The sequence below is a fragment of the Lepisosteus oculatus genome, chromosome 24, assembly GCF_040954835.1.
Source record: "Lepisosteus oculatus isolate fLepOcu1 chromosome 24, fLepOcu1.hap2, whole genome shotgun sequence".
Lineage (NCBI taxonomy): Eukaryota > Metazoa > Chordata > Actinopteri > Semionotiformes > Lepisosteidae > Lepisosteus > Lepisosteus oculatus.
Window position 1 is genome coordinate 490,148 of NC_090719.1, and position 12,414 is coordinate 502,561.

General features: G+C 53.4%; 1 protein-coding gene across 1 annotated transcript in view; it reads right to left on the bottom strand.

Annotated features, from left to right (window-relative positions):
• Positions 1–165: 165 nt before the first annotated feature.
• ralgps1 (Ral GEF with PH domain and SH3 binding motif 1) overlaps positions 166–12,414 on the bottom strand; it is a 28,628-nt gene continuing 16,379 nt past the window's right edge. The window contains exons 4-12 of the mRNA XM_069183510.1: positions 11,194–11,320; positions 10,745–10,896; positions 9,972–10,020; positions 9,115–9,195; positions 8,529–8,622; positions 7,787–7,879; positions 4,117–4,222; positions 3,821–3,912; positions 166–3,461 (exon numbers count right to left, since the gene is read on the bottom strand). Coding sequence (XP_069039611.1) covers positions 3,432–3,461; positions 3,821–3,912; positions 4,117–4,222; positions 7,787–7,879; positions 8,529–8,622; positions 9,115–9,195; positions 9,972–10,020; positions 10,745–10,896; positions 11,194–11,320 — 824 coding nt within the window. The 3' untranslated portion in view covers positions 166–3,431. The remainder of the gene's footprint in view (positions 3,462–3,820; positions 3,913–4,116; positions 4,223–7,786; positions 7,880–8,528; positions 8,623–9,114; positions 9,196–9,971; positions 10,021–10,744; positions 10,897–11,193; positions 11,321–12,414) is intronic.

A 12,414-nucleotide genomic window follows, 5' to 3' on the forward strand; every position in this document is an offset into this window, starting at 1 on the left:
GCGCTGTGTGAGTGCAAGTATCTGAGTTTGTAAGTGCATACCTGTGTGTGTGTGTGTGTGTGCCCATGTGTATATGTGTGGGTTTGTACAGTATGTGCACCTGTGTTAGCTGAGACCCTTTTACTGTCATTCATGCGTATCTCACATGAAACAAAAGCACAGCCCTTTACAGAAAGGGGTTTTATTTAGTGAAACAGTGCCGATGTTACAAGCTGAAAAAATACAGCAGCTTCTGACAAGGCCCAGGTAACACATAATTTCACTAAATATTCACATGGCAGTAAAGTGGCGCGATTATGTCTGACAGGAGCTACGACACTATAGAAAGACCAGTATCCTACACAAATTACATGCGGCAGCATCTTGGAGCAACATAATCTCTAACGCAAAAGCAAAGTTGCACATGGAATGAACAATCCCATTGAGATGTCCACTTGACCGTGTCTCTGGGGTGGCTGCAACGCGCCACAGTACAAAACACCAACTCTCAGGGACTTGTTTTGTTTCACAAAGCAATTCAACCATGCATTTGGCACTCTAAATTAACATCCTGACACACATAAAACATACAAAAAAATTATCACAATTACAGTTTACCAAAAACATTGGCTGTACAACAACAGAGTACATCTTGAAAATAAAAATGCTATTAAAATACTTCAGCTGTTTTTTACAATACCGGCAAAATGTGTTTTAAGGTCCTGGCTGGACTATCTACTGTTCTCATCAGAATTCTAAACATCACAGTCTGATCTGTTCTTCAGTATATACTGCAATTATAATAAAAACTTTTTTTAAAGAACACTTACATTCCAAGTTTGGAAACTGGAACTTAAGCAGGGTATCAGTTTGTGTTGTTCTGGAGGGGAAGAATGCCTAAAGAGGCAGATACACGCCTGGCCCTAGAAGATTATAAGGAAAGGGGTCTCGCAGTAAGGTTAGTACTCACTGCTGTTTTGCTCTGTGTTGTGTGGCTGTCGACAGGTGTCCCAACTAGAGTGAAAATCCTGCTCGAGTGATCAAACTGTAAGACAGTCTATATGACCACAGTCAAATCACCTCCACTTCTCTCCCTCAATTCTCTGCAAACTTCAAACACCACTTCCTGCTACAGTCAGAAAACAACATTGCAAAAGATCAGTGACTGAAGTTTGTGTCCTACCGTGCGATGTTCCTCTTCAGTGTTACCGAAGAAGACGAGACTCGGCTACCACCACGTCAGGAGGATTAATTTGAATGAATTCATTAATCCTTTAACCCTTTGCGACACAGCTAAACCGAGGAAGCCCAACTCCAGGAGCTGGCGAGCCACGGTCCAGATTTAAAGATGCCTTACTATCGTCAATGGTCCGTTAGACCAATCAAGTTGTTAACTGATCAGATGAACTAATTAAGAGCACAGGGGTGGAGTGGCTCTCCAGGATGTGGAGTGGAGGACACGGAGCTAATTGATGGAACTGGTGCATTCCTATGGCTGGCTCCATTCTCACCTGGGTACTTGAGGCTTCTAGTGCGCTCACCAGAACAGGGTATAGGTACAGGCAGCATCAGGAGGCAGAGCTGCAGAGAACTGACCTGTCCAGGGGCATGTGGACAGTGTGGACCTCTGTCCCTTAGAGCTGGTCTGCTCCCTTTGCTCTGGTTCCACAGGGCTTTGCTGACAAACATGTGAAAGGAAGGCAGTTACATGGTCACAGGTCCTTTGTAAATAGTGCAAAAATTACAAAACTGTGGCAAAATTCTGATTCTCCCTCCAAAGACAGACAAGAAGACGCAGAATCACATAAAAAACAGCCACAACAGGCGAGCTGTGCACAGCAGCATGCTTGCCTCCGCAAGTGTGGAAAGACAAACAATTGTGGAAAACTGCAGGGAGTTACACGGATATCAGCAGTGAAAGCAAGTGAAAATTTACAAGGTATATAGGAATACGTGATCTGCTCTCCGGGCTCTGGTTACCTCTCAAGTTTAGGTCTGTGAGAGGGTTACACAAGCCAACTCAATAGTTTGCCGATATGCTGATATTCAGAGAAGCAGGTCGAATCTATACACGTCCAGGATGTATATTACAAACGGCACCACGCTACCGGACTCGAGCTGTTCCTTCATGCTCCGGGTGGAGGAACACACACTGCTTCGGTTTCAGCTGCCAGTATTCACTGTCACTTTCCATGCTGTTCAGGTACCGGAACATCACGGTTTTAGTTCAAATACTGAGCACAAAAGAAAGCAGGGATATTAGTTAAGGGCATAAAGAGATTTCAGCTATCACAGACTCCCACCAGAACAAGCCTCAGTAGTATTTCATTGACAATGTTTATCTGCCTAGAGCTCGTACCGGTGCTTCAAAGAGAAAGACGGTGATAATACTATTTGAATTTCCAGCCTTTGAATGTTTCTCAGTACATTCTGCTATATTACAATAAAGCAACATCTTATGTCTTAACATAACCTTCATAAAATAAATAATAATTTACAAGAAACAAAGTAATACTGGATATTTCCCATTTACTATACAATACTTCCTCCTGCTGTGCAGGAACTTCCTACAGCTCGCAGGAAAGAGTCTTCAGGGAGACCTGGAAACCAAAGGGCGAGAGTGGCCACCATGGCTGCGCACCATGGGGCTCTGTCCAGTGGGGCCCGGGGAAACAGCAGTTCAGACTCATGTATGGGAGGGGGGCGCCCCTTGCCCTCGTAGCGGCCCTGTTGGGGTGCTCTCCGAGTCCCATGCGTCCACCTGCATGACTCCAAGCTTATCTGACTCCTTCATGCTTGCAATGGCTCAGGCAGCAAACCTCCCAGGCGCCCTGCGTGTGCGCTCCAGAAACGAAAAAAAAAAACATTCTGCTCATCAGCAAACCAGCGCATCAGTGTTTTTTTCAACGCCACAGAAAGTACCTGTTAAAGAAATCAGGGCAAGTCTTCTTTTTTTTATCTCCTCCTTCTCTTTTCGCTTTTGTACAAGAAGCCCCAGAACATGCGGTTTTAAATCGGATCCTCTTAGGGTGCAAAAAAACCCAGCCTGAATGCCCAGCCAGTGCCAGGCTGGTCGAGCTGCATGATGCTGCGCTTAGCAGCTAATCTAAGGGCTGGTGGCCTGTGTGGTCGTTCACATCGGCAGTAGTCTCTCTTCTTCCTTCTTAAACCCAACATGGGCTAAACACAAAACTCACAGCAGCACAACGGAGACACCACACGTATCGATGCTACAGGAAACAGTCCAGGCGCGGCCCTCTGTGCCCGACCAGAGCCACAGGTAAACAGCTACACTCATCTCCGCGTGGGACGCCCACAGCCGCTGCGATGCGAAGCAAAGGGCTTGGATGTTCGTCGTTTGGCCCCAGATATTCCTCTGGTCTGAAATCAACAGGTTTCCCATCGCGATGGGTTTGGCACTTTGCTCAGAAAGGCGAGTGGTATGGCAACGACTATTCGAAAGACATAAGGTTGGCTGGTATCTGCAAAGTCAAAGAGACAAAAACTCCCTTCAGTTACTGGAATACAACGCTTGTCTAATCAAACAACATGATCAGAATTCAGAGCGACTGACAGAGGCCAGGCAGAGAGCAGAGTCCTGGAGAAGCCGAGTCCTTCACCGCTGGAACACCGCGCCTCGTAAACGCACTGCGAGAGCATTTCTGTAGTAGTGCTGAAGCCTGCTCAGGACAGGGATTCCCAGAGTCCCCTAGCTGGGACAGCCATTAGCTACTGTAATCCCAATCCAAACACAGCTGCACTCCATTCTGTTGTTACTCATGGCAAGACAGCAATAGCAGAACCTTGAAACCACCCCCCTTGAACTCTTGACCTTTCGTACCTGCGGCCTGTTGCTCCTACAGGCGTCCTCCAGGTGCTTGTGCCAGATGATCGCCGAGAACCGAGAACCAGTCTGGAACTTGTAAACATTACCTGTGAAATAATTAAAAAGGCAGCTGTATTGAAACACTTTATTTTGAAAGCATACCTGAGTCAGCAGGTGATTAATATTAATGTGTTATCTTTCTCGGGCTCCTCTGTGGCTCCTGGTAGTCAGGCCCCAATGTCCCCCTATATTCTGAACTCCCCCACCTGTGAAGGGTGAGCCCTGCTGTCCGGAGGGCGCTGTGTTCTCACCTTTCTCAGGGTCGTTGAGCTGGAAGATGTTGGGGTGCTCCGGGTCGTCGGGCAGCACCACCATCCAGCCTGTTATGGAGATCTTTTTGCAGGGCGTGGATTTGTACTGCAAGAGGAGCAGAAGAGGAGCAGTCAGCCACAGCCCTGTAGAACCACCAGGCTGACAAGGGGAACACGCCCCTAGGGTAAGGGGAAAAAGATACGAGGAAAAGGAACAGGCTGCAGGCAGAAGGACAGAAGATCCTGGCAGTTCTAGAAAGTACAGAGGGCTTAAAGGTACTGTATATAATACATCGTTCAGACAAATAGCTGCATAAAGAAAAGACAAAAAGGTGGAAGTCTCCTTACTTGACCTTGTATTCCATCACTGACGCCCCAGGTCACCCAGTCTCCACCCCCCCATCACTGACACACCCCAGGTCACCCAGTCTCCACCCCTGATCACTGACACACCCCAGGTCACCCTGTCTCCACCCCCGATCACTGAGACGCCCCCGGTCACCCAGTCTCCACCCCCGATCACTGACGCCCCCGGTCACCCAGTCACTGACGCCCCCGGTCACCCAGTCACTGACGCCCCCGGTCACCCAGTCTCCACCCCCCCATCACTGACACACCCCAGGTCACCCAGTCTCCACCCCCGATCACTGACACGCCCCAGGTCACCCAGTCTCCACCTCCCCATCACTGAGACGCCCCCGGTCACCCAGTCTCCACCCCCGATCACTGACACGCCCCAGGTCACCCAGTCTCCACCTCCCCATCACTGAGACGCCCCCGGTCACCCAGTCTCCACCCCCCGGTCACTGACGCCCCAGGTCACCCAGTCTCCACCCCGATCACTGACACGCCCCAGGTCACCCAGTCTCCACCTCCCCATCACTGAGACGCCCCCGGTCACCCAGTCTCCACCCCCCGGTCACTGACGCCCCAGGTCACCCAGTCTCCACCCCGATCACTGACACGCCCCAGGTCACCCAGTCACTGACGCCCCCGGTCACCCAGTCTCCACCCCCTGATCACTGACGCCCCAGGTCACCCAGTCTCCACCCAGTCTCCACTGACGCCCCAGGTCACCCAGTCTCCACCCCCTGATCACTGACGCCCCCGGTCACCCAGTCTCCACCCCCGATCACTGACACGCCCCAGGTCACCCAGTCTCCACCTCCCCATCACTGAGACGCCCCCGGTCACCCAGTCTCCACCCCCGATCACTGACACGCCCCAGGTCACCCAGTCTCCACCCCCCGGTCACTGACGCCCCAGGTCACCCAGTCTCCACCCCGATCACTGACACGCCCCAGGTCACCCAGTCTCCACCTCCCCATCACTGAGACGCCCCCGGTCACCCAGTCTCCACCCAGTCTCCATTGACGCCCCAGGTCACCCAGTCTCCACCCCCGATCACTGACACGCCCCAGGTCACCCAGTCTCCACCTCCCCATCACTGAGACGCCCCCGGTCACCCAGTCACTGACGCCCCCGGTCACCCAGTCTCCACCCCCCGGTCACTGACGCCCCAGGTCACCCAGTCTCCACCCCGATCACTGACACGCCCCAGGTCACCCAGTCTCCACCTCCCCATCACTGAGACGCCCCCGGTCACCCAGTCACTGACGCCCCCGGTCACCCAGTCTCCACCCCCCGGTCACTGACGCCCCAGGTCACCCAGTCTCCACCCCCGATCACTGACACACCTCAGGTCACCCAGTCTCCACCCCCTGATCACTGACACACCTCAGGTCACCCAGTCTCCACCCCCGATCACTGACACACCCCTGGTCACCCAGTCTCCACCCCCCGGTCACTGACGCCCCCGGTCACCCAGTCTCCACCCCCCGGTCACTGACGCCCCAGGTCACCCAGTCTCCACCCCCGATCACTTACACGCCCCAGGTCACCCAGTCTCCACCCCTTGATCACTGACGCCCCCGGTCACCCAGTCTCCACCCCCTGATCACTGACACGCCCCCGGTCACCCAGTCTCCACCCCCGATCACTGACGCCCCCGGTCACCCAGTCTCCACCCCCGATCACTTACACGCCCCAGGTCACCCAGTCTCCACCCCCGATCACTTACACGCCCCAGGTCACCCAGTCTCCACCCCTTGATCACTGACGCCCCCGGTCACCCAGTCTCCACCCCCTGATCACTGACACGCCCCAGGTCACCCAGTCTCCACCCCGATCACTGACACGCCCCAGGTCACCCAGTCTCCACCTCCCCATTACTGACACGCCCCCGGTCACCCAGTCTCCACCCCCTGATCACTGACGCCCCAGGTCACCCAGTCTCCACCCCCCGATCACTGACGCCCCCGGTCACCCAGTCTCCACCCCCCGGTCACTGACGCCCCAGGTCACCCAGTCTCCACCCCCCGATCACTGACGCCCCCGGTCACCCAGTCTCCACCCCTTGATCACTGACGCCCCCGGTCACCCAGTCTCCACCCCCTGATCACTGACACACCTCAGGTCACCCAGTCTCCACCCCCTGATCACTGACGCCCCTGGTCACCCAGTCTCCACCCCTTGATCACTGACGCCCCCGGTCACCCAGTCTCCACCCCCTGATCACTAACACACCTCAGGTCACCCAGTCTCCACCCCCGATCACTGACGCCCCCGGTCACCCAGTCTCCACCCCTTGATCACTGACGCCCCCGGTCACCCAGTCTCCACCCCTTGATCACTGACGCCCCCGGTCACCCAATCTCCACCCCCGATCACTGACACACCTCAGGTCACCCAGTCTCCACCCCCGATCAGTGACACACCCCTGGTCACCCAGTCTCCACCCCCCGATCACTGATGCCCCCGGTCACCCAGTCTCCACCCCCGATCACTGACACGCCCCAGGTCACCCAGTCTCCACCCCCGATCACTGACGCCCCCGGTCACCCAGTCTCCACCCCTTGATCACTGATGCCCCCGGTCACCCAGTCTCCACCCCCTGATCACTGACACACCTCAGGTCACCCAGTCTCCACCCCCGATCACTGACACGCCTCAGGTCACCCAGTCTCCACCCCTTGATCACTGACACGCCCCAGGTCATCCAGTCTCCACCCCTTGATCACTGACGCCCCTGGTCACCCAGTCTCCACCCCCGATCACTGACACACCTCAGGTCACCCAGTCTCCACCCCCGATCACTGACACGCCCCAGGTCATCCAGTCTCCACCCCCCGATCACTGACACCCCCGGTCACCCAGTCTCCACCCCTTGATCACTGACGCCCCTGGTCACCCAGTCTCCACCCCTGATCACTGACACGCCCCAGGTCATCCAGTCTCCACCCCCCGATCACTGACGCCCCAGGTCACCCAGTCTCCACCCCCCGATCACTGACACCCCCGGGCCCCCAGTCTCCACCCCTTGATCACTGACGCCCCTGGTCACCCAGTCTCCACCCCCGATCACTGACACGCCCCAGGTCATCCAGTCTCCACCCCCCGATCACTGACGCCCCCGGTCACCCAGTCTCCACCCCTTGATTACTGACGCCCCCGGTCACCCAGTCTCCACCCCTTGATCACTGATGCCCCAGGTCACCCAGTCTCCACCCCCTGATCACTGCCACACCCCTGGTCACTCAGTCAAAGCTGCCCCCCCCCCCCCCCCCCGATCAGTGTCAAGCCCCAGGTCACTGCAATCCACAGGACTCACATGCTTTCTCTCTGTTGCTCTGAGGGCTTTTGCACCGAAGTAGGTGAGTGTGGAGGCGGAGAGAGTGATCCAGTAGCGGGTCCAGGAAGAAAGCTGAGGAAAGAACATCAATGGGATTAACGTGGGATCAGTAACGTCTGATGGTGAAAACAGGAGTGTATCTCCCTCACAGGAAGTGAGTGGAAGCAGACCCGTGTCACGTCACGGTGTCCGAGCCCGTGGTCATTACACGCTCCCTCCAGCAGACCAGTCTCTGCTCTCCAGGTCCTGCTTTAACGTCCTGCCTGGAAGAGCTGATCCTTCACAAAAGGCACTCGTTTATCTTTGCACACTTCCTTCACGGACGCATGTACCTGTTTACTAAGAAACTATTTACATGCTTAGTAACCCTGACAGGGAAATTCTGATGACTGATGTAACAGAGTAGGTTCGTTATCTCAGAGCCTGCAGGGACAAAAGTCATATCAGGGCCCCTTCCGTCCTGCAGAAGCAGGTTCCTCTCTGCGCCAGGAGTCCCATCCTGGTACTTCTGTTTGGAGGCCCCAGTAACAACTCACGTGGCACTCACAAAAATGTCTGAGGAAGGGAAAGTGAATACTTGTGGAGTCTCCCTTCCACAGAGCTCCACATGACCATCGGACACCCCCACCAACGAGCCCCTCTTGCAACAGGCCTGCTCCCGGGCTTCCTGGTGAGTGACAACAGCCGAGCTGTGGGGCGGAGCAGAGAGCTGCAGCCTTACTGTGGGCTTCCTGCCTTCCTTCAGCAGAGTCTTCCTCCTCAAAGGGCCCTCCATGGTGATACTGCCTGCGTAGCTCAGGTTCACACCTGCAGGGCTGAGAGTGAGGGAGACATGGCAGTCAGGCTGAAGCCTGCGGATGAGCACTTCACCTACTGTGCACAGCGTGATCACAGACGCAGGAGTAATGCTACACATGTTGTAATATCGTTCCTCCTGGTCCATGGTGCAATTACTGACAAGATACTGACATGGACAATGTAGACAGGACTAATAATACCAATATTAATAAATAAGATCATGCAAACTAAGCCAGTGTACACCAGAACAGAGGCAGTGTACACAGGATATACACACAGTGCAGTTTACTAAAGTAAACTTAGTGTGAAAATGCATGGTATGGGATGTATGTTTGGGACTGAGGGCATTTCCAAGGCAGTAACCCCCAGACAGCTCTCTGTGGCCAAGCTGTTGTCTGTGCCACCTGCAGGCAGGTGCGGGTCGGGTCTCCAGGCTGTCTGTGCCACCGGCACGAGAGAGCCGCACTGGCCAGGCATGCACAGGAACAGCAGGTCCCCCCCGACTGTACCTGTAAACGTAGCTGCGACTCCGGGGCGAATTTCGAGCCGGAACCCTCCAGTTGGGGCCCAGCGTGGCGTACATGCGGCCCCTGTTGGCAAATTCAAACGTCAGTCCGAAGCCCCCGGGCACTGCAGAGCAGAGCTCAACAGCGCCGTCATCACACAGACACACAGCATCAGGACACGGGGGTGCACTGCTCCTTCAACCCCATGAGTCACTTAAAGTACCTTTTCTCTCTTTGCAGAATTAATAACATAATTCATTTATTTATTAATTACCATTTGTCACTATTGCAACAGCTCAATGGATCTGAATTTTTTTAAACTAGATTTTGAGAGAGAGCCAGAGGAAGAGGCCAGTCTACCTGAACAGGTAGGTGTGGCTTGGATTCCTCTCAGCTCTCCAGCTGAAATCCTGAAATCCAGCCATTAGGGGCTGTCAGGTGCCTCTGAGAATTCATTTATACAGCTGTAAAACTGAACACATCACCAGCTTTTACTGGAGTCCGAAGTTTATCAATTACATCAGTAAGAAAAAACCTGTTGGACTCACAACAACTTAACTCAATGTTATAGAAATGCAACAGGTTTGTTTTCAAAAGGCTTCCCTTACGCAAGCTGTCAAAAGGCCACTTGAGAGCTTTTGGGATAAACAGCTATAACACCAAAAACACAACAAGACTCATCAGATTCTAACTGTGGACAAGAGCAGAAACGGGAGTCTCTCCTGCGCCGGCCCTGAAGCAGCACAGAGGCAAGGCGGCTGGCAGGTTCGGGTCCAGACAGGGCGAGCTCGACAGGAATTCAGTATTTCAGAAGTACAGACATGCAGAAGAGACCTGCAGGGGCTTTTAAAAGTCCTCACCTTTCCACCCCCGATGACAGCTCCTCGCTGAACGAGCTCTCGCTGCTGCCTGCCGTCGGACACCGGCGGTTCGGGAAAGAGGAGAGATTGTAAAGAACATCACTGGGGGGGGACAGCCGCTGAAACTCAAAACTATGCCTCACAGCAACCTTCACCGCATGAATACACACCACCAACCCACAGCACAGGCTGTGCAAACCCACCCCCTGATACAGAACTATAAGCTTCATCATATCAATGTTTCTCCTAAGGCCTATATACTGGTTGTGTTGGCACAGGATTGATTATGGGAGAATCCATCACAGGGAACTTGGCGATGCGGAGTGCCCACAGCTGGCCTCATGCAGGTACTAGTGACCCACTAGGCTTCCTACTGCACCATACCAGAGGGCTTCCTGCCCTCTAGGGGCTGACAGAGGTAATGAGCAATCTCTCCATCTTCGCCTGACCTAACCATCACACTTAGAACACAAGCGTCATGATCACAGGGCTTCAGATTTCAGCATCACCTGTTCCTCCTGGTCCTGGTAAAACCTCAAGGATTCCTAATGGCATTCTGGCAAAATTAAAGGACGACAACAACAACAACTCAAAAGCGCCACCGGAGTTTAAAAACCCCGTTTCCCCCGTCTCGAGCAGAGATGACGTTTAAAAACCCCGTTTCCCCCGTCTCGAGCAGAGATGACGTTTAAAAACCCCGTTTCCCCCGTCTCGAGCAGAGATGACACAGCACAGCAGCCTTCAGCAGGAGGAGAGCCGCGTGCCAGCCTTACCGAGAGAGAGCCCATTGGTGAACACCGAGCTGTGCGTGTGGTTCCTGGCCGGGCTGTGGGATTCCAGGAAGCTGTCGTCCAGGAGGTGCCTCGGCTTCTCCGTTGGGAAAGTGGCACTCTTGCTCTCCACCACGCTGAACTGGCACATCACACTGCAGAGCACCGACACAGCGGAGACACAACAACTTCACCCAGCAGCACCGGGGGGGTGGGAGAGACACTAATGCTGGAGCAGTATTCTCGCTCGAGCAGCACACTGTGGATTCGTCAGTCCTTTACTCGATTATTTATTCAAGGCAATATTACGGCCTTAAAAAGACTTGGAGGTTAGAATTTAAGGCGTGTGTTTTTACTAATGGTGAGATATGCAGCAGATTTGAGAGAGCAGTTGAGGCCAGAACTGTATTGTAAATGTAAATGTTGGCGCTGGGAAAACTGGGATCACTCACTTGTTGCCCAGGCTGTGGCTCTTCCTGTGCCGGGGCACGGGGGGGGTAGGCAGGTGGGCACCGACGGAGGTGTCAGGGCAGGTGGGCCGGCGGCTGAACCTCACTGAAGCCGTGACCTCCGAGGGGCCTGGGGGGAGAGTGGGGGCACAGGGCGTCAGACAACACGCAGGATCATGGGACACGTGGCCCAGCGACACCCACACAGAGCGTGTCCTCACCCCTGCATGAGGCCTGCTCTCTGAGTGGCCAGACCACTCACTGACTGCACCACAGCACAGCTCTCTAGGAACTCAGGACTGATAAATTCAGGTCTAGGTTCTATCCAACCATTGATTTAAACTTGTGTTAAGCTGAAAGCGTTTCACTTGCAGTGAATTTAAGGGCAATGAAGCTCCTTTTTTCTAATGACTTCAGACGAATACGTGACAAACACAGGCAACACTTTGCTTTCTCAGCTTTATTAGCATAGCTTATACCACCAAATCCCACCAGTTAAACTACTCTGAAGTGCAGAACAGAATCCCTACAAACCTCCTGACAAGCCCTCCCTTCCCCTGCAGGCCAGGTTCCAGTGCTCCCGGATAATGACCCAGAGATGCAGAGAGAAATACGGCCCCTCTGTGCGCACTGGGCCCAATACTCATCAAGCCTACTCAGGAGGCACTTATATATAAAACAGATGCAGAGTGACTTCACAGACATGACTTAAAGCTTTACAATGATCGGTTTCCTGAGTTAATGTACAGGAATTATAAGACCGCCCCTGGCCCATCCAGGGTACAATCATCTTAATTTACATCACAAGTCTTAAACACTGTTTTCCTACTATTGCATCGCGTCACAATGAAAACTCATTCGTGTTTCTGCCTGGTGTCCACACTGATCCTGGTTAATAGCTTCTGCAGACAGATCTCCCGTCCTCCCCCAGATCCCCTTCCTAACCCTAAACCAATTATCTTCAGACATTATGGAGCTGAGAAAAATATTTTTCTAATGTTAACATTGTTAACGTCTCCTGCAGAAAGCATGTTCTGGTATCGCTGTAACAGGCGTGGATTACCTTGTTTGTAGACAACGAATGAAGCATCTGGCTTGTAAATTCCTGCTGTTCACGTGTACACCAGCTGCACATGAACATGCATATTCTCTCAGATTGTTTTGACTGGCATGAACAGTTAAAATAACAACATAACCAACAGGACCGAAGAGACACTGAAGAGA